The sequence below is a fragment of the Rhinatrema bivittatum genome, chromosome 5 (assembly GCF_901001135.1).
Source record: "Rhinatrema bivittatum chromosome 5, aRhiBiv1.1, whole genome shotgun sequence".
In the NCBI taxonomy this organism is placed as follows: domain Eukaryota; kingdom Metazoa; phylum Chordata; class Amphibia; order Gymnophiona; family Rhinatrematidae; genus Rhinatrema; species Rhinatrema bivittatum.
Window position 1 is genome coordinate 18,307,987 of NC_042619.1, and position 24,425 is coordinate 18,332,411.

A 24,425-nucleotide genomic window follows, 5' to 3' on the forward strand; every position below is an offset into this window, starting at 1 on the left:
CCTGTTGTAGCTTCACTAGAGTTTTGGTTATGAGCGGTATCGGAGGATATGCGTATAGAAGGCCTGAGTTCCAAGGGCGAGCAAAGGCGTCCTTGGCTAGTTGGTGATCCTGTCTGTGCAGAGCGCAGAATTTGTCCACTTTGTGATTCAGGCGTGACGCAAAGAGGTCTATTGTTGGTTGTCCCCAACATTGAAATATTCTGGTCGCTACTAAGGGATCCAGGGACCATTCATGTGGTTGGAACTGGCGACTGAGTCAATCCGTCACTAAGTTGTGAATGCCTGCCAGATAAGTGGCCCGGAGAAACATTGAGTGTGTCAGGGCCCAGACCCAAATCTGTTCAGCTTCTTGACAAAGGAGATACAAGCCCGTACCTCCCTGTTTGTTGATGTACCACATGGCTACTGTATTGTCCGTTTGGATCAGAACAGTCTTCTGTGAAAGGCAGTCCTTGAACGCATGCAGAGCATAACGTATAGCTCGAAGGTCCAGGAAATTGATTTGAAATGTTGCTTCGAGTTTTGTCCAAGTACTCTGGATCTGGAGATTGTCTATGTGAGCTCCCCAACCTAAGGTGGATGCATCTGTAGTTAAAGTTATCTGTGGGACTGGTTGCTGGAAGGGAAGGCCTTTGCGCAAATTGTCCTTGTTCGCCCACCACAGTAGAGATGAACGTAGCTGGTGGGTTACTTGAATTGGAGAATGCAGTGGTTGAATGACTTGGATCCATTGCGATCTTAAAGTCCATTGAGTTACCCTTATGGCTAACCTTGCCATAGGAGTAACGAACTGTGGAGGCCTTGTGGCCTAGTGAGGTTAGAAACTGATGAGCTGTTGCTTGTTTCTTTGAGTGAATCAAGATTGCCAGTAGGGAAAGTGTGTCTGCCCGATCCCCGGTTAGAAAAGCTTTTGAAAGTATGGTGTTCAACTCTGCTCCTATGAATTGAAGCAGGTGAGACGGAATGAGGTGGGACTTTTGATAATTGATGAGAAAGCCCATGGAGTGAAGTAGAGTAATTGTTCAACTGAGAGAAGCCAGAGCTCCTTGTTGAGATTGACTTCTGATGAGTCAGTCGTCTAAATAGGGAGAGACATGGACACTTTCCTTGTGAAAGTGTGCTGCTATTACTGCCAGACATTTGGTGAATACTCTGGGAGCAGAGGCAAGTCCGAATGGTAGTACTCTGTACTGGAAATGTTGATGACACACCATGAAGCGCAGATACTTGCGATGAGGAGGGACTATTGAAATGTGAGCATAAGCGTCTTGAAGATCCAGAGAACAAAGCCAATCTCCTGTTTGAAGAAGTGGAAGCATGGTGCCTAGAGAGACCATCCTGAACTTTTCTTTCTTCAGAAATTTGTTGAGATTTCTTAGGTCTAGGATGGGACGTAGGCCTCCGGTTTTCTTTGGAATGAGGAAATAACGGGAATAGAATCCTCTGCCCTGCTGAGTCCGGGGCACCAGCTCTACAGCCCTGGCTTTCAGAAGAGTGGATAATTCTACTTCCAATTGGATTATGTGATTTTCACTTAGAGGAAGAGGTCTCTGAGAATCTCTTGGAATTGAGAGGAAATTGAGTTGATAACCTCAATATATTATTGCAAGTACCCATTGGTCTGTTATTTGTAACCAACGATTGTAGAAGGAGGATACTCTGCCTCCCACCGGAAGATCTGGTTGAGGATTGAAGAGATGGCCTTGGTCTCTGGGAAAGACCTCAAAAGCCTGCAGCCGGTCCCGTCTGCGATGGAGGTTGAAGCCTAGCCGCCCTAGGTTGTCTGGGCTGAGCTCTTTGCTGCGGCCTAGATCTGCCCCTTGATGCTGGAGGGTAATAACGCCTCAGTCGATAGAAGGGTCATCTAGATTCTTTCTTGGAGGCAGACGAGATGACTGAGTAGCTGAATGCTGCGGAATTAATTAAAGTTGTCTCAGGGTTTCTGTGTGTTCTTTTAATTATGCAACCGCATCTTGCACCTTGGAACCAAAAAGGTTGTCACCTAGACATGGTAAGTCAACTAGTTTTTCCTGGACTTCAGGCCTGAGGTCCGAGGTTTTAAGCCATGGCCAACGTCTTGCACTTATACCAGAGGCCGCTACTCTGGAGGCTGTTTCAAATTCATCATAAGCAGCTCGGACTTCATGCTTGCCAGCTTCAAGTCCTTTGTGAATAATTGCCTGGGCTGCTTTTTGATATTGCTGTGGTAATGATGTTGTAAAGTCATGCATCTGTTTCCACAGATTTCTTTGATATTGAGTCATGTATAATTGATAAGATGAAATTCTGGTATTTAACATGGCTCCTTGGTAAATCTTCCTTCCCGGGAATCCAAGAATCTATGATCCTTTCCTGGGGGAGTGGAGGAATGCGGTCTTATCCTTTTTGACTTCTTTTGCGTGGATTCCACAACCACTGATTGGTGTGAAAATTGTGCCTTTTGGTAGCCAGGAACAGACTGTAACAAATAAGTAGTGCCCATTCATTTATTAACAGCAGGTACTGAGTATAGGCGCTCCCAAAGCCGATGCTGTAAGTCCAGGAGGACTTCATGGACAGATATGGCTACTACTTGTTTTGGAGGATCCACAAATTGGAGAACCTCCAATGTTTGTTGTCTAGAATCTTCCTCCGTTACCAAGGTGAAGGGTATGGTGTCCGCCATATCCTGGACAAAATTCGTAAAGGATAAATCCTCCGGTGGAAATTTCTTCCTTTGGTCTGGAGGTGAAGGATCTGACAAATTCTTCAGAGGAAGTGTCTGTATGTCCATCATCCCAAGTATCGTATGGATTGTCTTGATGAGGAGATATCGGAGAGGATCTTGGTGGACGAGGAAGTCCTGAGGGACCTGGCTGCAGATCATCAAGGGGAATCTGTCCAGGAACATCTTCTTGTGGTTTGGATGGAAGAGCACCGACCACTTCATCAAATCTCTTCCTGAGAAGTTGGTACAGTGCAAGCTCAGGATGTCCTGGAGCCCCAGGTGACATCGGCATCGATAGCATCGGGTCTGGTATCAAAAACTGAATCGGCATTGGCATCAATGGTAGTCTTGGCATCGACTTAGGTTGTGGTGCTGACATCGGTACAGGCATTGACATCTGTTCCTTTAAGGCCTGGAGCACCGTTTGGCGGATGAAATCCGACAATTCCTGTGGAACAGCTGGTGCAGGCAGAGCAGCTGTACGCGGTGGCTGTGGAGGTGTCGATGTTCCTTCCACAGAGCCCTGTGGAGGTTCGACCACTGGTACGTCCTCCATGGGGTGAAGGTAGCGGTGTTTCCTGAGTTCTTGGCCATTTTGCGGTCGGTTCTTCCGGGGAAAGAAGCACCGCAGGTGTCCATGTGTGTCGATGTCGATGACGGTGCTTCGAGCGGTGTTCGATCACTGACTTCGTTGATGCTATCGATGATGTCAGCAATGAATGGTCCCCGACCCTTCCGGATTACTTTTTTTTCAAAATTATTCATTTTGAGACTCCGGCCGGAGACGATTTAGTCAATATATTTATTTATTTATTTAATTATTTTATATACCGACCTTCATGACAGGTGTCATATCAAATCGGTTTACATGTAACAAGGGGTAAACATTCTTATCAGCCATTTAACAGTAAAATAATCAGAGGAGGTAATAAAGTTACATATAACAAGGAGATCGAACTTGGGAAAAGAAGAAAGAGAAGGACAGAGGGATAACCATTGTAGAGGGAGATGGCAAAAGTTGTAGATGGAATAGATGCTCCATCTTCTCTTGGTGGGCCTTTCTTCCCTTCGGAGTCATTTCTGCACATTTAATGCAGGTTGTGACATCATGTTTTTCCCCCAAAGTATACACTCAAGGTATGGGTCTGTAATGGACATTTCCGATTATAGATGGGACATTTTTTAAATCCACGGGGTGATGTGGTCTGATTTCTTTTTACCAGTCAGGACTCTGGCAGCGGCATTCTGAAGTAACTGGAGTGGTCTTAAGGTCGTTTTTGGTAGTCCTATCAGTTGCAGTAGTCAAAGCTGGTGAAAATGAGGGCTTGTAAAACTGTTCTGAATTCATGGAGGTGCAGCATTGGTTTTAGGTGTTTGAGTATTTGGAGTTTATGGAAGCCTTCTTTAGTTCTTGTTGCAATGTATTTTTTGTAGTTTAGTTCTCTGTCAATCCATATGCCAAGGTCTTTTATGTTATCTTTAAGTTGTAAGCAGATGTTATCAATTTGGAAGGGTGGTGTGGTAATTGATCCTGAATTTTTTCTTATGATTAAAATGCATTCGGTTTTGCTCATGTTTAAACATAATTTTAGATTGTTTAGCATATTTCGAATTGCATCAAGGTGTGAGACTGCTCTTGCCATAGCATCTGCTATAGTGGAAGTGATTGGAATGAGGAGTTGTATGTCGTCTGCATACATGTAGATAGTTATACCTAGGCTTGTTAGAAGTTGGCACAAAGGTAGTAGGTAAATATTAGAGTATAGGCGATAGAGCAGACCCTTGTGGCACTCCTGTTTCAAGGGGGATGGCATCGGATGAGTTGTTGTTGAAGGAGACTTTGAAAAACCTGTTTTTAAGGAAGGAAGTGGACCAGCCTAGGGTTTTGCCAGCGAGCCCGATATGTACGTTATGTGCAAGATTTAACTAAACAAATCATTTCATATTGCTGGGATTGGAAAAAGGAGCAATGCACATTATAATAATTTGCCATGGATGGATAAATTAACAAATATTTCAAATATGTTTATGAAATATTACAGAAGTGTAATATTTAGGTAACTGGAATGGTGTAATTATTGTTCAATCAAAAATTTGGGGTTTGATTTTAATGTGGGTATCCCCTAAAGACGATGACCATGGGTCGTTGAAACTAGGGTCCTATTAGGGATATAACTGGGATTATTTTTATAGGGCGGTTGGGGTATTCTTTTGTAATGAATGTTTAAATTGGATTTGGTAACTTTTTGGAATAAAAATTATTGCATAAAATGTGGGGTACTATTTAGTTATAATTGATGTAATTGTTGGAGTAACCATTGGAGAGGTCGGAAAACCCTAATTAGGTGATCCGCCCTTGTGTTGGAGATCTACGGAAGATATACATTGCTTGCCAGACAGTTCAATGTGCTAAAATCTTAGCACTTCTCACCAAGAGTGGCGAATCATAGCTCCCTGTTGATTGAGAAATGATTAGAGGGTACCTGATCACTAGGCGGAGGACTTGAAAATGTATAAGAGACAAAGTTCTTTGAGTTTGAGAAAAGAAAAAAAAAGGGGAGGGTCTCCACTTTTTCTCCCTTTATTCTCTATTTGAAAAGTGCATTACCCTCACCATTTAGAGAGCTGGATTAAAAAGGAGCTTCATTTGGAAGTGGGTAACAGGATCTATGTCCAGCATGTGTCATTTTACTGGAAATATCCAATCTGTATGGGTTAATTGGTTCTACTGGGAACGATGGCTCCACTATAGATGAACATGAAGTCGGGATGGAGGAATTATGCAAATTGACATCCCCTATGCGCTCTAAAATAATTAACACTTCTGGCACTGATGGATCTATAAACATCTGATAATTTGTACACAATGTACTTGAGAGTGTTCGCTTGAAATAGGAGAAAAACTTTCCCTTCTAGAAAATATCTTATTTGCTCCAAGAAAGTTGATTTCTTTGGAAGGAATCAGAGTTAACTCTCAAAATTTATCAGAATCATAACATGCGCAATAAGGGGTAGATTTTAAAATAATGGGCGCGCATGTCCATGTGTGCGTGCTACCTGGCATGCACACATGGATGCCCGATTTTATAACAGGTGCGCGCATGTTATAAAATCGGGGGTCGGTGCGCGCAAGGGGGTGCACACTTGTGCATTCTGCACGTGCTGACGCCCATGGCCTTCCTCAGTTCCCTCCCAGTCCGCTCCAATTTCAGAACAGACTGGGAGGGAACTTCCCAACCTCCTGCACTAACCTCCCTTCCCCTCCCCTAACCTGCCCGCCCCCTAGCCCTAATCTAGCCCCCCAAAACTTTATCTTACCTTTTGCACCTGCCAGCACCGTGCCGGCACAGCAGCAAATGCCGGCCTTGCCCCCCAGACTGCCCTGCCACCTCCCTTTTCCCGAAGCCCTGGGTCTCACACGTGTCCCTGGGCCTTTTAAAATCTGGCCCTAAGTGAATTGGGTTTTGCAGGAAGGCCAGCACGTCTTTGTAAGAGTTCGTGGTTATCTGTCAATCATCTAGTTATAGAAAGACCTGGATATATTGGTGCATGTGCTCTGCTACTGCAGCGAGGCAATTGATGAAAACTCTCAGGATCATTAGCAAGCTGAAGAACAGCATTTTGCTTGCACAGTGGAAAGAAACCATTATGAAGTGCCAGCAATATGAACAGGAGGGATGGATGGGTATATTTTGATAAGCATCTTTTAGGTGGAAAGTGTATATTCATTCTCCCTTTGGAGTGAAGGGAAAGGTCATGACAAGAAAATCTATTTGGAACGTCTCAGAGAATAAATATTTAGGCCTGCTAGAGCCATGATGGATCTCAGCCACCTGATTTCATGGGAATGCAGAAATATCTGGATTAGAACCCTTGTCCAAGGTGATGTGGAGGAATAGGTACTATTGCTGTTGGGAAGCAAGTGCACCTCTAGGTAGAGGTGCATGAAAAAAAGAATCAAATTGAAAACTGAATGAGGAAGTAGAGGTAGCTTGGATAACACAACTGGTATCCAGATTCTACCATAGCATGAACTCAGCAATTTCAGATGAACTTAAGGAACTTCAAGAATGTGTGATTCCAATCTCAACCAAATGGCTGTAATCTGATTTGGCATGTAATGAAGAACTCTCTGACCAGGCATGCGCTGGACTTGCTATTGTGTTTTAAATTGCCAGTGTAGTGTTGCTGAACACTGGCCAGAAGCTGTCATTACCAGTAATGTGGCTGCTCTTTAAACTTGAGCATCCATTTCTCTGAGATATTCTCTAAGGGTACTGTGTACCAAATAAGGAAGGTCTGTTAACTTGTGATTTGAATCACAAAAGTTATTGGCTCTGTATCAAGCTCTACTGTGACTTCAGATGGAAGTAGCTGAGGTACATAATAGTAAAGAAAGATTAATTGATATGGTTGAAGATTGCAGCATATGCTTCCTTTTGCCTTCAGAAATATTTGAGTGTATTCACCGCCCCCCACAAAGGCTGAATATAAAGTTCCAGCACCTGTGAAAGCATTGGATCACAGACGTTATGGAACTATGTATGTAAATTTCACGTCATCATGATCTTATAGATTTGTATAGACGTTTTGTTAACCGACTTGATGTCTTTTCTGAGGAAGGTCGGTATATAAAAACCATGTAAATAAATAAATAAATAAAAATGGACGTAATGGTTGATATCTGTGCTGTAAGCATAGAGCTAGAAATATCCCTTTTTTTTGGTTAATGAGGAATCTGTCCTTGATTGCAACAATCATGGATCATATAAAAGTGGTGAAAACCCATGCATTAAACATGACTTTAATTTTATGGCTTCAATCTGACTGGTGGGGTAGATGTACTAATCTACATTAATTTAGGGATAGATTTTTTAACTCTAAACTTGAGATTTAACTTCTCTGCAACCTGGGTCCATGGAATAAGATTTATCTACAGCAAGGTTTGTGAGCCATGCAGAATGTCATGGACTGGATTGGATGCTGGTTTAGCTGGCATGTCCAGGAATTGGAGGAGACCAAGGAAAAATAAACTTGCGTGTATTGTCCAGCAATCTAGAGAAAAGCAGGTCTACTGGTAGGGGATGAGATTTGTGAAGCTCCAAGATGGGGGTGGGAAAGGATCCCTTTCGACTCCTCTACAGAGTGAGGTTACAATTAGCCAGGACCAGAGTCAAAGAGAATGAGTTTTGTACCCCAGCGGGGTATAGTCATGGTGGATATTCACAGAGTGGAATGCTCTGCTTTAAGCAACTATTCACATGGGTCTGATTTTTCACCAGAAGAATGGATATTAGGATTCCATGTGGAAGTGAGAGGCTAGAAAGTTCACTCATCCTTTTTTTGAAACAAAACACTAAGGGGTAGATTTTCAGACCTGCGCGCGGGCGTATATGTGCACCCGCTACCCGGCGCGCACACATATGCCCAATTTTATAACATGCGCGCATGTTATAAAAATCGGGGGGGGGGGGGGGGGGGGGTCAGTGAACGCAATGGTGTGCACAATTGTGCACCTTGCGCGTGCCAAGCCCGCGCCGAGCCACGGTGCCTTCCCTGTTCCCTACCCCCCCACCCCACCTTCTCTTTCCCTACCTCCCCCGCCCATTCCCTCCTACCTTTTTCTTATTTTTTTCTGTTTCAAAACTTATTTCAGTCCTGGGGCTGAAGTAAGGTACGCGCACCAGTTGACTGCCGGCGCGCGATCCCCAGCACAGCGACAAATGGCCACTGTGCCGGGAGCCTCTGGCTCTGCCCCTGGACCGCCCCTTTTTGCAAGCCCCGGGACTTACATGCGTCCCAGGGCTTTACGTGCATTGCCGGGCCTTTTGAAAATAGGCCCGGCCCACCTAAGCCAATTTATGCTTTGAAAGCTTTGAAAATCCAGCCCTAAGGTCTACTACATCAACTGGGAGGGAGAATGCCCCTCGTAGCCTGATATGAAAAAGCACCCTTTGCGGGGTTGTTTTTTTTTTTTTTTTAAATATTCATAGCTGGAAACCATTGTTATGCCTGGTCTACCAACCTGGTTTAGAGCTGAAAACATGTAAGGGCCGAAAGAAAGGAGGTGGAAACTGCCTTATATGCACCGATGGCAGCACACCGGCCAGATAGAGCACTAGCCGCACCAAGAGGGCCAGCTGAGTTCTCTGGCAAGCTGCTCCTCCGTGGGGGTCGAAAGCATCTGATGTCTAAATTGCTGGGGATCACGGTGCCTGTAATTGCCTCTGTTTGTCTTGGGAATACTTACTGATAAATTACTGATGAAGTAAGCTGTAGTAACTGATTGTAAACTCCTGATCAAAGGGACTTGCATTGCTCGAAAATGTATTTTGTGTAAGTGGATTCAGAGTGTTGCGCAGGTTTGATTTTTGGTTTGCAGAAATGTTGGATCTTTTGAACTTGGAATATTGGACCTGGACTACGATGTTGCGGGGAAGTAAATCTGCTTTGCCCAGGATCTGGGACTCATTTATTAAACAACTACTGCTCTGAAGAGGCAGTACACTCATGCTCTGCCCTCATATACTCCCATGTAACCTGTTAGCTGATAATTTACTAGTCCTATTCAGGGATGATGTCTATGCCTTACTTTCTGCAGCTCAAGGGTAAGGGGGAGTGCAGCATAGGGAAATTGAGGGTTAGTTTTGGAGTGTTGGGGTGCTGTCAAATTTTGCCTATGTATCTTTTGTTATTTTTGTTCATTGAAATTCAATAAAGCAGAGTTGCTTACCTGTAACAGGTGCTCTCACAGGACAGCAGGATGTTAATCCTCACATATGGATATCATCAGGATGGAACCCAATCACGAAACACTTTTGTCAAAGTTTCTAGAACTTTGACTGGCACCACTGAGCATGCCCAGCATGGTACCAAGCCTGCATCCAGCATGGGTCTCCCTTCAGTCTCCTGTATAGCAAAAGTACGTGCAAAAAATAAAATAAATTGCAAGCGTACCCAACTCCGTAGGGTGGCGGATGGTTTCATGAGGACTAACATCCTGCTGTCCTGTGAGAACACCTGTTACAGGTAAGCAACTCTGCTTTCTCACAGGACAAGCAGGATGGTAGTCCTCACATATGGGTGAATAGCAAGCCGAGGATGCCCGAGCAATGTACCAAAAGCACCCAAAGACGTGCAACAGGCACAAAAGGGGTGATTTTGGATAACGGGCAGCCTGAAATTCCCAGCGGGGTGTTGGAAGGAAGTTGGGTATTAAGCTGAGAATAAATTGCGCATAACAGACTGGCCAAAGATAGAAACTTGTGTGCCAGCTTTGTCCAGGCAATAATGGGCTGCAAAGGTATGGAGAGAACTCCATGTAGCAGCTCTGCAGATGTCAGCAAGAGGTACAGACCGAAGGTGTGCTACCGATGTCTCCATTGCTCTAACAGAGTGAGCTTTAATGCGTCCCTGTAGGGGAAGGCCTGTTTGTTGGTAGCAGAAAGAAATACAGTCCACCAGCCAGGAGGACAGGGTCTGCTTTCTCACAGAGATACCCAGCTTAATTTTATCGAAGGAGACAAACAGTGCATTCCAAGTAAAAGGCTAGCACACGCTTGCGGTCCAAGGAATGCAGAGCCCACTCACCTGGATGTGAGTGGGGTTTTGGAAAGAACGTAGGCAAAACGATAGATTGATTTAAATGGAACTCAAGAGACTACTTTCGGTAGAAATTTAGGATGTGTGCGAAGGACCACCCGATCATGAAGGAATTTTGTGTAAGGGGGTCTGTAACCAGCACCTGCAGCTCACTGATCCTGCAAGCGGACGTCAAAGCAAGAAGGAAGAGCACCTTCCAAGTGAGATGCCGTAACTCGCAGGAGTGTAGAGGTTCAAACGGAGGTTTCATGAGTTGTGCTAAAACCACATTAAGGTCCCAGGCAGGGGCTGGGGAACGGAGAGGAGGCTAGAGGTGAAACAAGCCCTTCATAAAGCTCACTAAGGGTTGTATCGAAATAGACATCCCCTGTACCCTTATAGAAAGCGGCCACCGCACTGACATGTACTCTAATGGAGGATGTTTGTACACCCGACTCCGAGAGATGCCAGAGGTAGTCTAAAAACTTCGTAGTGGGGCAGGTAAAGGGATCTAAGTCGTTTGAAGTGCACCACAACGAAATTTTTTCCATTTAGAATGGTAAGATTTTCTAGTAGAAGGCTTTCGTGAAGCTACCAGGACCTGGGATACAGAGTCCGAAAAATCGAGAGGCTGCAAGATTAGCCTTTCAACATCCAAGCTGTCAGGGTCAAGGCCTGGAGGTTGGGATGACGCAGTTGTCCGATTTTCTGAGATATCAGAGACGGATCTGTGCTCAGATGAATTTGGAGACGGATTGAGAGGTTGCGAAGGATGGGAAACCATACCTGACACGGCCAGTAGGGGGCTATGAGAATCATGAGGCCCCTGTCCCGATGTAGCTTCATGAGTCCTGCTGATGAGAGGAAGTGGTGGGTAGGCATACAGGAGACTTGTTGCCCAGGAGCGGGCAAAGGCATTCCTCGGTAGAGTTTTTTTGATGGCGATGTAGGGAGCAGAAGTTCTCCACCTTGCGATTGTGAACAGATGCAAAGAGGTCGATGCTCGGATACCCCCACTTCTGAAATATCTGATCCGCCACCGCAGGGTTCAGGGACCACTCGTGGGGCTGAAAAGTACGACTAAGTTTGTCTGCTACAACACTGTCCATGCCCGCCAGGTAGGTCACTCTCAGTAGCATGGAATGAGAGAAAGCTAAGGCCCAAATCTGCGCTACCTCCTGACACAGGAGGTAAGAACCGGTTCCCCCCTGCTTGTTGATGTACCACATTGCTACTTGATTGTCTGTTTGGATTAGGATTGTCTTGTTGGATAAGCAATCCTGAAAGGCTAGAAGGGCATATCTGATTGCCTTGAGCTCCAGAAAGTTTAGTTGATGTTGCGCTTCTGCTGCAGACCAGGTTCCCCGAATTTGCAAGTGGTTTACATGCGCTCCCCAACTGAGAGTGGAAGCATCGGTTGTCAGAATTATCTGAGGTTCTGGAGCCTGAAACGGTAGCCCTTTGAGCAGGTGGGACTCTTGGATCCACCTCGCCAGTGAGAGACGAAGCTGCCTGGTGAAAATTGCTTATCACTCCTTTATGCCTTAGTTGGTTCCCCCTTGTATATTATGTGACATTTGCTCACTGTTTATCAATATTATGTGCATTGTTCCTTGTTTCACTTTAAAGCTTGTTTAGCTACATTTTTGTTTAATGTGAACAGATGAGATGTTCCCAACGTTCATCGGTATATAAAAGCTTTTAAATAAATTAAATAAGTAAATAGATGGACAATGTTGGACATTGAATGGTGGGCCTGGGACCACTGGGATTTTAATGTCCACTGCGTTACTCGCATGGGAAGTCGAGCCATTGGGGTAACATGGACCGAGGATGCCATATGTCCCAGCAAGATGAGGACATGACACGCAGTCGTGGTTCGGTGAAACTGTACAGTGCGAGCAAGCACTGCTAGTGTATGAGCTTGGTGACTGGGAAGGAAAGCTTTCGCTTGGATAGTGTTGAGATCCACTCTGATAAAGGAGAGGGATTGAGACGGACTCAGATTGGACTTCTGATAATTGATTAGAAATCCCAAGGACAATAGGAGCCGCACGGTGAGATGGAGGGAATGAAGAACCACCTCCAGAGACAGAGCACTCAGTAACCAGTCGTTTAGATAATGATAGACTACTACTGCCAGGCATTTCATGAAGACATGAGGGGCTGATGCCAGGCCGAACGAAAGTACTTGGTACTGGAAGTGCTGTTTTCCAACAAGGAACCAGAGGTACTTTCTGTGAGACGGGGTAATTGCTATGTACGCGTCTTTTAGATCTAAAGAGCAAAGCCAATCCCCCTGCTGGAGAAGAGGGAGTAAAGAGCCTAAGGTTGCCATCCTGAACTTTTCCCTTCGAAGATGTTTGTTTAGGGCACGAAAGTCTAATATTGGGAGTAGAAGCCCTGTCCCCTTTGCAAAGGAGGAACTAGCTCTATGGTGTTGGCTTGCAGGAGGGAAGTTATCTTCCCCTGCAGGAGTTGAAAGTGGTCGGAGGAAGTCCACCCCGGCCGAGGTGGAGAGTCCGACGGTATGGAGAGGAAGTTTAGATGGTAAACTTGAGCTACAACAGACTGGATCCACTGGTCCGTGGTGACCTTGAGCCACATGGTGGTAAAGTAGCAGAGCTGGCCGCCGACCAGCAGGGATGGCAGAGGGGGAAGATGACAATCGCTCTCTAGAGGGGAGTCAAAACCCCGAGGCAGGACCAGGTTGTGCAGGTGACTGTGCTTTCTGAGGCCTGGGTTGTCAAGGTGGAGGCTTTTGATAGAGTCTAAATGGACGAGACCGAGCTGGTGGAGGGGTAGTATCTTCGTGCTTTGTAAGCAGTTCATTTCGCCTCTCTCCTGAACGGCTGTTTAAAAGAGGTAGAGAAGTCAGCATGTACAGCTGAAAGCTGCCACAGCGTCTCGTTATGATCTTTGAGTTGTGCGACAGTTTCTTGGATTTTTTCTCCAAACAGATTATCCCCTGTACATGGGAGGTCCGCTAAGTGGTCTTGTACTTCTGGGCACAAATCTGAGGATTTTAGCCAGGCCCACCTCCTTGCGCTTATTCCGGTGGCTGCTAACTTGGAAGCCATATCAAAAATGTCGTAAGCTGACCTGACTTCATGCTTACCTGCATCGAAGCCCTTTTTTACGATGGAGTTCAGTTGGTCTTGGAACTGATCCGGGAGAGACTCAGAAAATTCCTGTAGTTGCTTGAATAAATTTCTGTTGTATTGGGTCATATAAAGTTGATATGCCGCAATACGAGAAACCAACATTGAGCCATGGAAAACTCTACGCCCAAAAGCATCGAGGAATTTTTGCTCCTTCCCAGGGTGTGCTGAAGAATGAGGCCTTGGTCTCCTGGTCTTTTTCTGGGCAGTCTCTACCACCACTGAATGATGAGCCAATTGTGTTCTTTGGAAACCAGGTGCCGACTGGACCAAATAGGTGGCATCAGTCTTGCAGTTGACCGGAGGAACGGTACCAGGATGTTCCCAGTTGCGCTGCAGAAGATAAGCAAATGTTGCTTACCTGTAACAGGTGTTCTCACAGGACAGCAGGATGTTAGTCCTCACATATGGGTGACATCACAGGATGGAGCCCTGTACAGAAAACTTTTCTGTCAAAGTTTATACAAAGCTTTGACCGACAATGGCACACTGAACATGCTCAGCCTGCAATTATCCCTGTGAGTCACAGGTGTCTCCCTCAGTCTCGTCTTATAGCTAAAAGCGCAAACGAAACTAAAATAAAAGTGAAAACGTATAGAGACCCAACTCCACGGGGTGGCGGGTGGGTTTCATGAGGACTAACATCCTGCTGTCCTGTGAGAACACCTGTTACAGGTAAGCAACATTTGCTTTCTCACAGGATAAGCAGGATGGTAGTCCTCACATATGGGTGAGTACCGAGCTGAGGATGCCTGAGAGTGCACCAAATGCACCCAAGACGCACGAAGGGTGCAATGACGTGGGTGGAGTTTGGAACGGAGGGCATCCTGAAACCCTTAAAGGGTTGGTGGAAGGATGTTGGGTAGTTAACCCAAAGGAATAGGAGTAGATGGACTGGCCAAACATGGAGCATGCCAGCTAGTCGTATGTAAGCAATAATTTATTTTATTTATTTATTTAAAGAATTTTTATATACCGGGGCACGTTAGAAACATCACCTCGGTTCACAGTGTAACATAACATAGCAACAAGCTTTACAATAGTTTAATGTCTAACAGATTAATCTAAAGGGTAGGCAGAGATTAATAATGGGCTGCGAAGGTATGAAGAGAACTCCAGATTGCAGCCGGATAATATGTGTACAAGCAGCAGCGGCCGAAGGGAAGCTATTAAGGCTGAGGTGGACGCAACAGAGTGTGGTTACACACAGTGTTGTAGTGAAATGCCTGCTTGTTGGCAGGAAAAAAAGATACAGACAGTCTATTAGGAGGAATAGGTCTGCTTGCCCACTAGGACTCGCAGGTTGACTCTTGCCACAGAAGGAAAGAGTTAGGTGGAATTCCTATGGAATGTAGTGCAAGCTAGATAGAATGCAAGCGTAGCCTTTCTGTCCAAGAAATGGAAAGAGCCCTCTTGCTCTGGTGAGAGAGAGGTGTTGGGAAAAAGTGGGCAGAGTACATTCTGAGTAAGGTGAGATGCAACATCTACCTTAAAAAAGATAGAAAGTTGAATACGTGAAAACCACTCGGTGACGGAGGAACGCAGGGTCAGATGAGTACGTAACTACAAGTGTGTAACTCATTGACACTGCTGGCAGAAATGACATTTATGAGGGAAGAATTTCCCATGCCAAACTGAAATGAGAGGAATGGAAAGGCTCGAACAGAGAACGTATGAGACTTATAAGCATGAGATATAGGTTCCATTCCGTGACTAGTGAAAATAGAAGCGGCTTGATCAGTGGATAATCCATGGTAAGCTGACTCAGAAGGGGTTTACCGTAAAGCGGGTATCCCCACTCCCAAACGATACACCAATTGGAACAGAGGTGTACCTATGTGGAGGATGTCTGGGGAGCAGAATCCGAGGGTGCAAGAGCGAGTGGTGTGGAAAAAGGAAGAGAAAAGGGTAATACCTTTTTGCATACGTTATGTGGTAAATCCTGCCATTTTGAATGGTAGGATTTATGTGTGGAAGGTTTTGTGACGCTACCAGAACCTGAGAACATCAGTTAGTCTACAATTTAGGACTGACTGGTGAGAAGATAAAGTGGTTACTGGTGTGATAGATTGAGAAGTATGGGAAGCATACTGGTCTCTGTCAGGGTGTGGATTACAGGAATACTGAACCACGTCCCGATTCAATATTAGAAGAGTGCTGGCTATGAAAGGCAGCAGAAGAGATACATTTAAGAGGCCCTTGATGGAAGAAAGGCGTCTAAGAGAACGCATTGGAAACATGTGTAGGGAGTACAATCTGTGCACCATATGGTTCGATTCAGACGCAGAGGGCAAGCTCGGTTGACCTTAGCGTTAGAAGATTTTTCCCTTTACACATGTAGTCCGAGACCATTCGAGAGGATAGAAACCTACCTGGAGAAGGTTGGCTAGTGCGTTCAGTAAATCTTAGATGAGTGGCCCGAGGATGCTTGAAGTGAGCAAGGGCCAAGGGTAGAGCTGCGCGGCTTCCCAGCAGGGCAGCTAAGGTAATGCGTGCTTGTGTGATAGAAAGTACATTGTCCCTATGCTGTCTGTATGCACAAAAATTTGTTGCAGAGGCAGTATTGGAAGGCTTAAGGGTATAACTCATGGCTACAAGCTCCAGGAAGTTTATGAGAAAACTGTGCCTGGAGTGGATAGATGAATGTGGGGTTGAGAAGCATTTAGTCCAAACTTTACAACCCTGAGTAAATGCGAGCACGAGAAGAATCAGACTAGGTTTTGGTTCTAGATCTGGAATATGGATGAAGGACGAAAGCGGTTGCACAGCTTACACCCACTAATAATGGAATTTCACTGAATGTAACCCATAGTAGTTTTCTATGAGGAAAGTGCATAGTGAAAAAACCCCATAGCCCAATGATGAGGAATTGAGGGCCTGAGGTAATGGAAAATGCACGCAGGGACATGTAAGAATTTATTAGAATGACTGCATGTATGCTGGACAGGAAGGTCTTTATGACTGTGGTGTCCAGAAGTGTTGTATAAGGGATTTATGGCAGTGACAGTAATCCCAGTTAGGAAATGTATAGTGAGTCAGGAAGAAGTTAGATCTCCTTGCATAGACTGCCCTTGGACGCGCATTTTCCCTTACCCCTTATTCAGTAAGGGGTGGAAAACGCGTGTCCAACCCGCAGCACCTAATAGCGCCCTCAACATGCAAATGCATGTTGATGGCCCTATTAGGTATGCCAGCGTGATACAGAAAGTAAAATGTGCAGCCAAGCCGCACATTTTACTTTAAGAAATTAGTGCCTACCCAAAGGTAGGTGCTGGTTTCTGTCGGCACCGGGGAAGTGCACAGAAAAGCAGTAAAAACTGCTTTTCTGTGCACCCTCCGACTTAATATCATGGCAATATTAAGTCGGAGGTCCCGAAGGGTAAAAAAAAAGTAAAAAAAAAAAAAAAAAAATTTAAAATGGGCCGGCGGCTGTCGGGCCGAAAACCAGACGCTCAATTTTGCCGGCGTCCGGTTTCCGAGCCCGTGGCTGTCAGTGGGCTCGAGAACAGACACCGGCAAAATTGAGCGTCGGCTGTCAAACCCGCTGACAGCTGCCGCTCCGGGTCAAAAGGAGACGCTAGGGACGTGCTAGTGTCCCTAGCACCTCCTTTTGCCCATTTCTACCGCACCAATTTAAATACAGAATAGCGCGCTCAGGCAAGTGGCCTGTGCGCATGCCAGGAGAGCGGGCGTTCGTTTGCTCTCCCGCGGACTTTACTAATCAGCTCGCTTCTTGGGTACAACAAAATAAATGGAATATCAGCCCATATTTTCTTAAGATCTGGGCACTGGAATTACAGCCTGCAGGCTGAGGAGCCTTGACAATGCACACTTCACTGCTGTTCTCTTCTGCAGAGTTGCAGGGAGACACCATGAAGACGTCCCAAGGAACACTGAGAAACTCCAGAACATAACCATCTCTTATCACCTCCAGAACCCACTGGTCTGATGTGATCTTCACCCATCTCTAATTTAAAAAAAAAAAAAAAAAAAAAAAAAAAAAGAGAGAGAGGTAACCCACTATCTCCTGATTCCAGAGGTGGGTCAGCACACCTTCAGAGAAGCTCGGGGGGCATTACTACCAGAGTGTGCCCCTTCTGGGCTGCCTGGGACGAAAAGACTGAGACCTACCCAAAGGCTGAATCCTCTGGCAAGCTGCTCGTCTGTGGAGTCGAAAGCATCTGAAACCCCTAACACGACCTCTCATGCTGAAGGAGCGTGGTGTCTGCTTCTTATTCTCTGTAACCAAGGAACCTCTGCCTTATCCCACTTAGCAGCTATTTTTTCCAGCTCACTTTCAAACAAGAGTGATCCTTTAAAAGGCAATTTTGCAAGATTAAGACTTTAAAATCGTTTTGGCTGATTCCTGAGCTGACAGCCACTGGTTCGGAAACCGGACGCTGGCAAAACTGAGCATCCGGTTTTCAACCCTTGAGCCGCAGGCCGACTTCAATTTTTTATTTTTTTTTTTTTTTTAACTTTTTGTAACTTTCGGGACCTCAGACTTAATATCGCCATGATATTAAGTCGGAAGGTGCACAGAAAAGCAGTTTTTACTGCTTTTCTGTGCACTTTCCCGGTGCCTGGAGAAATTAGCGCCTACCTTTGGGTAGGCGCTAGTTTCTGAAAGTAAAATGTACGGCTTGGTTGCACATATTCCTTTCTGAATCGCGCAGGAATACCTAATAGGGCCATCAACATGCATTTGCATGTTTTGGGCGCTATTAGGTTCGGGGAGGGGGGGGGACGCGCATTTTCGACCCCTTACTGAATAAGGGGTAACGCTAGCGCGTCAAAAACGCGCGTCCAATCGTGGGTTAACAGTGCGCTCCACTGGAGCGCATTGTACTGTTCGGCCTGCTGGAAAGTACTCTTCCTGATTGCTGTTGCGTCTGCATGCCATATCAGTGAATTTCAAGTACTAATTCAATCTTCCACCCTACCTACAATTCTTCCATGACAAAGTTGTGTTACGAACCTCTCGAAGGTGGTTTCCGCTTTCCACTTAAATCAGTCTGAGTTTGTCTCTCTCCATGGTATGTGTGTCTGCATGAAAGATATCTGTCTCTGTCTATGTTTGTCTGGTTGGTTATCTGTTTCCAGCTTTGTCAGTATGTATGTGCGTGGGATATCTGCCTCTCTGTGCTTGAGTGTTTATGATTTTACTCTTTCAAGCAACTTTAAGAGAAATAAAATGGAGGCTTTGAGCCACTGATTGGCAATACGGCTGCCTAGTGAATACTCTTCACATACTGTGTGTGTATCTATCTATATATAGATAGATCTATAGCTATCTATAGATCTATGCCTAAATAAATAAATATGGCTATATACATATACAGACATATATACACACACATGTACACATACAGCTATATCTATATATCATGAAAAAAACAACGGCACTAATTATCTCTCCATAGAGGGAGCAACATTCAAATTGGTATATTTCAAAGAATCAATTGATGCATACATTTCTCACACAAATGTAATTATTTAATCATGTATAAATCTTTGATATATATATTTTAAAAAGCAGCTCTCTATTGTTTGTGCAGAGGGATTTGTGATAATCATGTGCATTTTGCCTTGTGGTCACTCTGTACACACACTCCAGGCAAACAGGGTGCGCTGTAAGCATTTAGTGCACATTAACTGCAAATAGCATTATATGCCTGGACTGCAGGCACAGAGTGGCTATGGGAGCCTCATGGGTTGTGACAGGGCACAATAAAGGGGTAAGAGGAATACAAAGGAGTGGGCTGGAGGAAGACAAATGGCAAAGACTGAGCAGTTGGGGATGAAGTGTGGGGGGAAATGGACCAGATTGAGCAGAGTAGTGGGGAAGACTAGGAATGAGCTGCCAAGAGACATCTGGAGCCACGGTTGGAGGAAACCTAGAAGAGTGAAAGGTCAGTGCAGCCATGGGACTTGCAAATATCCCCACTATAGCTCATTTTTTATAGGTGTTTTAAACTAGTGGACCATAACACTATCCTGGAATGCACATTTTTAATGCTTACTTTAATATTGGACAGAAAACTGGACTTCTCCATGAGCATCCATACTATACAATAAAAACAGTTATAACACAATTTACTAGTAAAAGTCCTGCTCTAATGGGACAACTGATACTGTAAGCTAAATTCTATTTGTTTATATTCACATTTTTAAAAGATAAAAGCAATAGACTTGTACATTAAGAAGTAATGTTTGTGAAGAAAGCTATTTCTGGGGTGTTAAACTTTTGGTTTAGCAAGTTAAACCAACTGGACTCAAAGGGGCCGATGTAATAAGACCTGCGGCAAAACAGGCATTCGTTATGAGCATGGGTTTTGATCGCCGTGCGCGGCTAAAGCTGCCTCTTCTGCAGGATGTAAAAAACAAATTATGCACATGATTTGCACACAGAAATTCACACACGTATGGAAAAATGTGCATATCTAAGCGTGGCAAGGGCCTATGTAATAAGCGGCCACATCCACGCTCAAACTCCGCACATAAAAGCGAGCGAGTGAACGGGTCCCTCCCTATTAAGTGAAAGTATGACCCTGGAAGGTATTTTTAATCATTTCAAATAACTGTGCTGCAGAAATCATGGCAAATATTTTCATGGATGCTAATTCACAACAATCTTGCTGCTCTTCTGGTCATGTATCTGTCCGCCCAGGGAAGTGCTACCTCGGACGCCAAGAAAAGTGCTTTGCTAAGCTGGCCACTCTGAAGCCAAGATAGGCGATCAGCTAGGCGCTTATCAAGCCGCTCGTGCTTTATTCGTGACAGAAAAATCTATATGATCGGGCACCCAGAAAGGCATCTAGCTAATCTTGCCACTCAGATGCTGAGCTAGGCACTTACCTGATCGTGAATCTATACGATCGGGCATCCAGAAAAGTGACTAGCTAAACTGGCCACTCAGATGCAGAGATAAGTGCTCAGCTAGGTGGTTTTTAGGATTCTCGGAGAGCAAGAATGGCCCCCGAATCGGCACTAACATTTAACTCATGCCCTGACCGTGGCGGTAAAAACCCCGCATTAAAAAAAAAAAACAACCCCACACTAGCATTAGCGCAGCTCCCTGCATTGCCTATCAGTTGCTAATTGCCTCCTTTGCATGCTGTTAGCATGCATTCACGCAGGAAAAACTGCAGGTCTGTAAGCACGTTCGTATGCTCCTTTTTCCCCGGGCACAAAACCATCACATACCCGTATAGGGCTTTGTGTGGAAAAATGCACATACAAATGGGCATATATCTGCGCACAAATCTGTGGCAGCTTCAGTGCACCTTATTATATTGGCCCCAAAGTAGGTTTTGTTTACATCACAATATACTTTACATCTTAAAAACACTTACTGTTAACTAGTGTCCAATTCTTAAGCACTAAACATTTACCTTGTATCCATTATCTTCCTTGCGGTTATGGGAAGCTGTGATCATTATACCAGCTACAGCTTTGAGTTTCTGCACAGCATAGGGCTTAAAAGTAAAAAGAAAAGCTTCAGGTTAACTGCATGCCTCTGCCAAGTCCTATATACATATTAAACAGTTCAGACTGCTCTCTGAAGTATGCTGGTTAAATAAAAACAGTTCTAAGGACTGTGGGGCATCACTGTCTGTACAGACAATCACAGTGTACACAATATGGCACACAACAAGTTACAAACCTGTAACTGGGGCTCAATGGACAGCAAGATAAAAGTCAGTATAAATGTGGGACCCCAAAATTAAGGGCAGTCAAAGTCCCTTATCCATATTATCCTTAAGCCAACCCGCATAACTGGATGCATGGCAAGAATCAGTTAAAAAAACTGTGCGTTTACTGTTAAAAAGATGTAATACAATTGACCAAATTTACTATTGAAGTGAGTCTAAATCCAAGCAGTAGTGAGATGTAAATATATGCACTGAACTCCATGTAACAGCCTTCCATATTTCTTAGAAAAAAAGCAAAGGTGAGTTACAGATGTTGCCATTGCTCTTACATTGTGCGCTTTTACATGGCCTTCAAAGAGGTATGTGCTTTGGCGTAGCACAAGGAGATACAATCTGAAATAGAATTCATAATTGTACATTTTGCAACTATTAGTCCAGGTCTATTAGAGTCAGATGAGAAACAGCTGGGCAGACTAACATTTAGTTCTGTCAATGTAAAATGATAGTTCTCTTCTACACTCAATCAATGGGCTTGATTTTAAAAAGAATTTATGCGCTTAAAAAATTGAGTTTTACACGAGTAAAAGCAAGTTTGCTTACCGTAAACGGTGTTTCCATAGATAGCAGGATGAATTAGCCATGCTGTCTGGGAGCGCCTCGCGACCGGTCAGTAGGCGGAGTTTTCTCAGTTAGTACAGAGTTTTGAACTCTGTACAGCTGCGCGGTGAGCTTCCCGCGCGATTGCCTTGTTACCTCAGTCTCTTGTAGCCACACGAGATGTACGTGGAAAACGTTTTTGGTAAAATCTGTAGACTGCCTAGTGGCGATTCATTGCTGTGAAGCAAAGGTACTGCCAGGAAGCCTTGTGCATTGGTATGTGTGAATAGGCATCCTTGAGATATATGGAGCACATCCAATCTCTGGGTTGTATGAAGGGTAGTATGGTTTTGAGTGTTGTCATCTTGAATTTCTCCGTCGTAAGGTGTTTGTTGAGATTCCGGAGATCCAAGATAGGACGGAACCCTCCTGATTTCTTAGGAATGAGGAAGTATGGGGAATAATAACCGGTGTGATGGTGAGACACGGGTAGTTCGAGTATGCCCTGTTGCTTCAGGAGGTTGTTTATTTCCAGGTGCATTTGTTGGACATGGATGAGATGTTCCCTGTTGGGCACTAAATGTGGAATAACAGGAAGGGTGGTGAAGTTTAAAGAAAACAAGGTCGGTGGTGATGTTTTTCCATGCAGGCAAGAAATGTAGGAGCCTGCCGCCGACTGTTGCTGAAAGCGGTGGTGTATGATGTCCTAAAAACCTTGTGCAGGTTTAGGTGGATTCTGCTTCTGCAGAGGTTTAGGCCTTGGTATTCTCTGACGTTGCCTAGAAGCTGCAGCTTGAGACGTCTGAAGGCGAGACGATGAGTGATAAGACGGTCTAGAGCAGTGATGGCCAACCTTTTGAACTCAGTGTGTCAAAATTCATAAAAAAACCGAGCATAACTCGGGTGGTGTGTCACTTCTAGAAAAATCCATAATTGTGATATTTGTAGCTCTAATTAATAACAAAAAGTTATAATTTTAATATATGTACTGTATTTATTAATAAAGCAAAAACAAATAATTCTTTACCTTACCTGCTTAATGACATTTTTGTTGCTGAATTTCATCGGCTAAATCTTCAATTAAAACACTCTCTCCCCCTCCACCCTCCCCACATACAAACTCTTACTCCCCTGGATTTTCTCATACACACTCATGCTCTCACACTCACTGGCTCCCTCACATACACACAAACACACACACCCACGCAGGCTCCCATTCATTTTCACACCACTCCCGCTCCATCCTCCAGGCAGGCACCAATTCATTCTCACACACACAGACCCCCAAGGCAGGCACCTATGCATTCACACAGATACACCCCCAGGCAGAGTCCCATTCATACACATGCACACTCTAAAGGCAGACGCCCCTCTCTTTTGCCAGCAACCTCAGAGCCTCTCTCATTCCTCTGCTGCCACTGTCACATGACTATTGGGGATGTTGCTATTCTTGCACATTCCCAACGATTACATGTGCCAATCACTAAAAAGAATTTTTTTTTTCACCTTTGCTGTCTAATCTTAGTTTTCTAATTGGTTGGTCACAGGCTTTTTTTTACCCACCTTCCCTTTCTTTGTTTTTGCCGATTCCTTTTATATTGTCTTTTTTTCTGTTTCTTTTCTCTCCATCTTCTTCCCTCAAACACACAGTCAGGTTCTCATTATCACATGCATTTCTCTCTCTCACAAACAGGCTCTCACTGGCACATGCTCTCTCTCATACAATCATTCATACACACAGTCTCTCACTGGCACATGCTGTCTGACACACACACAGGCTCTCTCTCACTCCCACATGCTGTCTTGCTCAAGCACAGGCTCTCACCGTCACACGCTGTCTCTCTCACACACACAGAGATTCTCACATGCTGTCTCTGCAAACATTCAGATCCTCACTCACACACACAATCTCTCAACTCATCTCATACACGCACACACACACACACCCCCTTCTACAGACCCTCAGCCTCTCTCTCACCTCTGGGCCTCCTCTTCGTGGGTCACCATAGGATGGGCTCTGCAGCGGCCCTGCTACCGGGCCTCTTCCTCTTCTCGGGCTGCTGTGACTTGGGATGCGCGGCGGCCCGTAAGTGCTGCTCCTCTTCTGCACGTGCTGATGCTTCTCCTCCTTCCTGCCCACGCAGCTCCAGCAACGTTTACTTCCGGGGCCGCCCAGGCAGGAAGGAGGAGGAGCATCAGCGCGTTCAAACACGATCTTTTTCTTTGGGCTGTGGTGACGTGAGCCTCACCACGGCCCTGCCTATCTGCCTGTCGCTGTGCCGCATGCGCCTCCCTGCGCCCTGGGGCATTGGGGGAGGTGTGGAGGTGTCCGGAGGGTGGGGGGATACTAAAAAACTACTTTTAAAGGGTTGGCGCAGCCGATAAAAAAAAGGCTCGCCTGCGCCTTGCTTCGGGAGGAGGGGATTTTAGGTTTTCTTTTGGTTAAAGTTGCTTCGGGAGGAGGGTAGAGAGGACTGGGGCTGCCCCGGAGACCGGCACCCATGGACGCGGCCAGGGCAGGTGAGAGGGGGCTGGGGGAAAGTTTGCTGCCTACCCTTACCCCTGCCTCTAACACAGGGGTAAGGGTAGGCGGTACGTTAGCAGGTTAAACGCGCGGCAAAACTGCAGTTTTAAAAAGCGATAATCGGGGCGCGCGTTACTGTATGGGAGGGAATAGCTAATCCGATCGTTTACATCTCATATACCTGCCGTGGGCGGAAAGGG

The 24,425-nt window shown here is 45.2% G+C and overlaps 1 protein-coding gene across 3 annotated transcripts in view; it reads right to left on the reverse strand.

Annotated features, from left to right (window-relative positions):
- PGM2L1 (phosphoglucomutase 2 like 1) overlaps positions 1 to 24,425 on the reverse strand; it is a 222,680-nt gene that overhangs the window by 108,506 nt on the left and 89,749 nt on the right. For all 3 annotated transcript variants that reach the window (XM_029602068.1, XM_029602069.1, XM_029602070.1), the window contains exon 5: positions 20,844 to 20,927. In XM_029602068.1, coding sequence (XP_029457928.1) covers positions 20,844 to 20,927 — 84 coding nt within the window. The remainder of the gene's footprint in view (positions 1 to 20,843; positions 20,928 to 24,425) is intronic.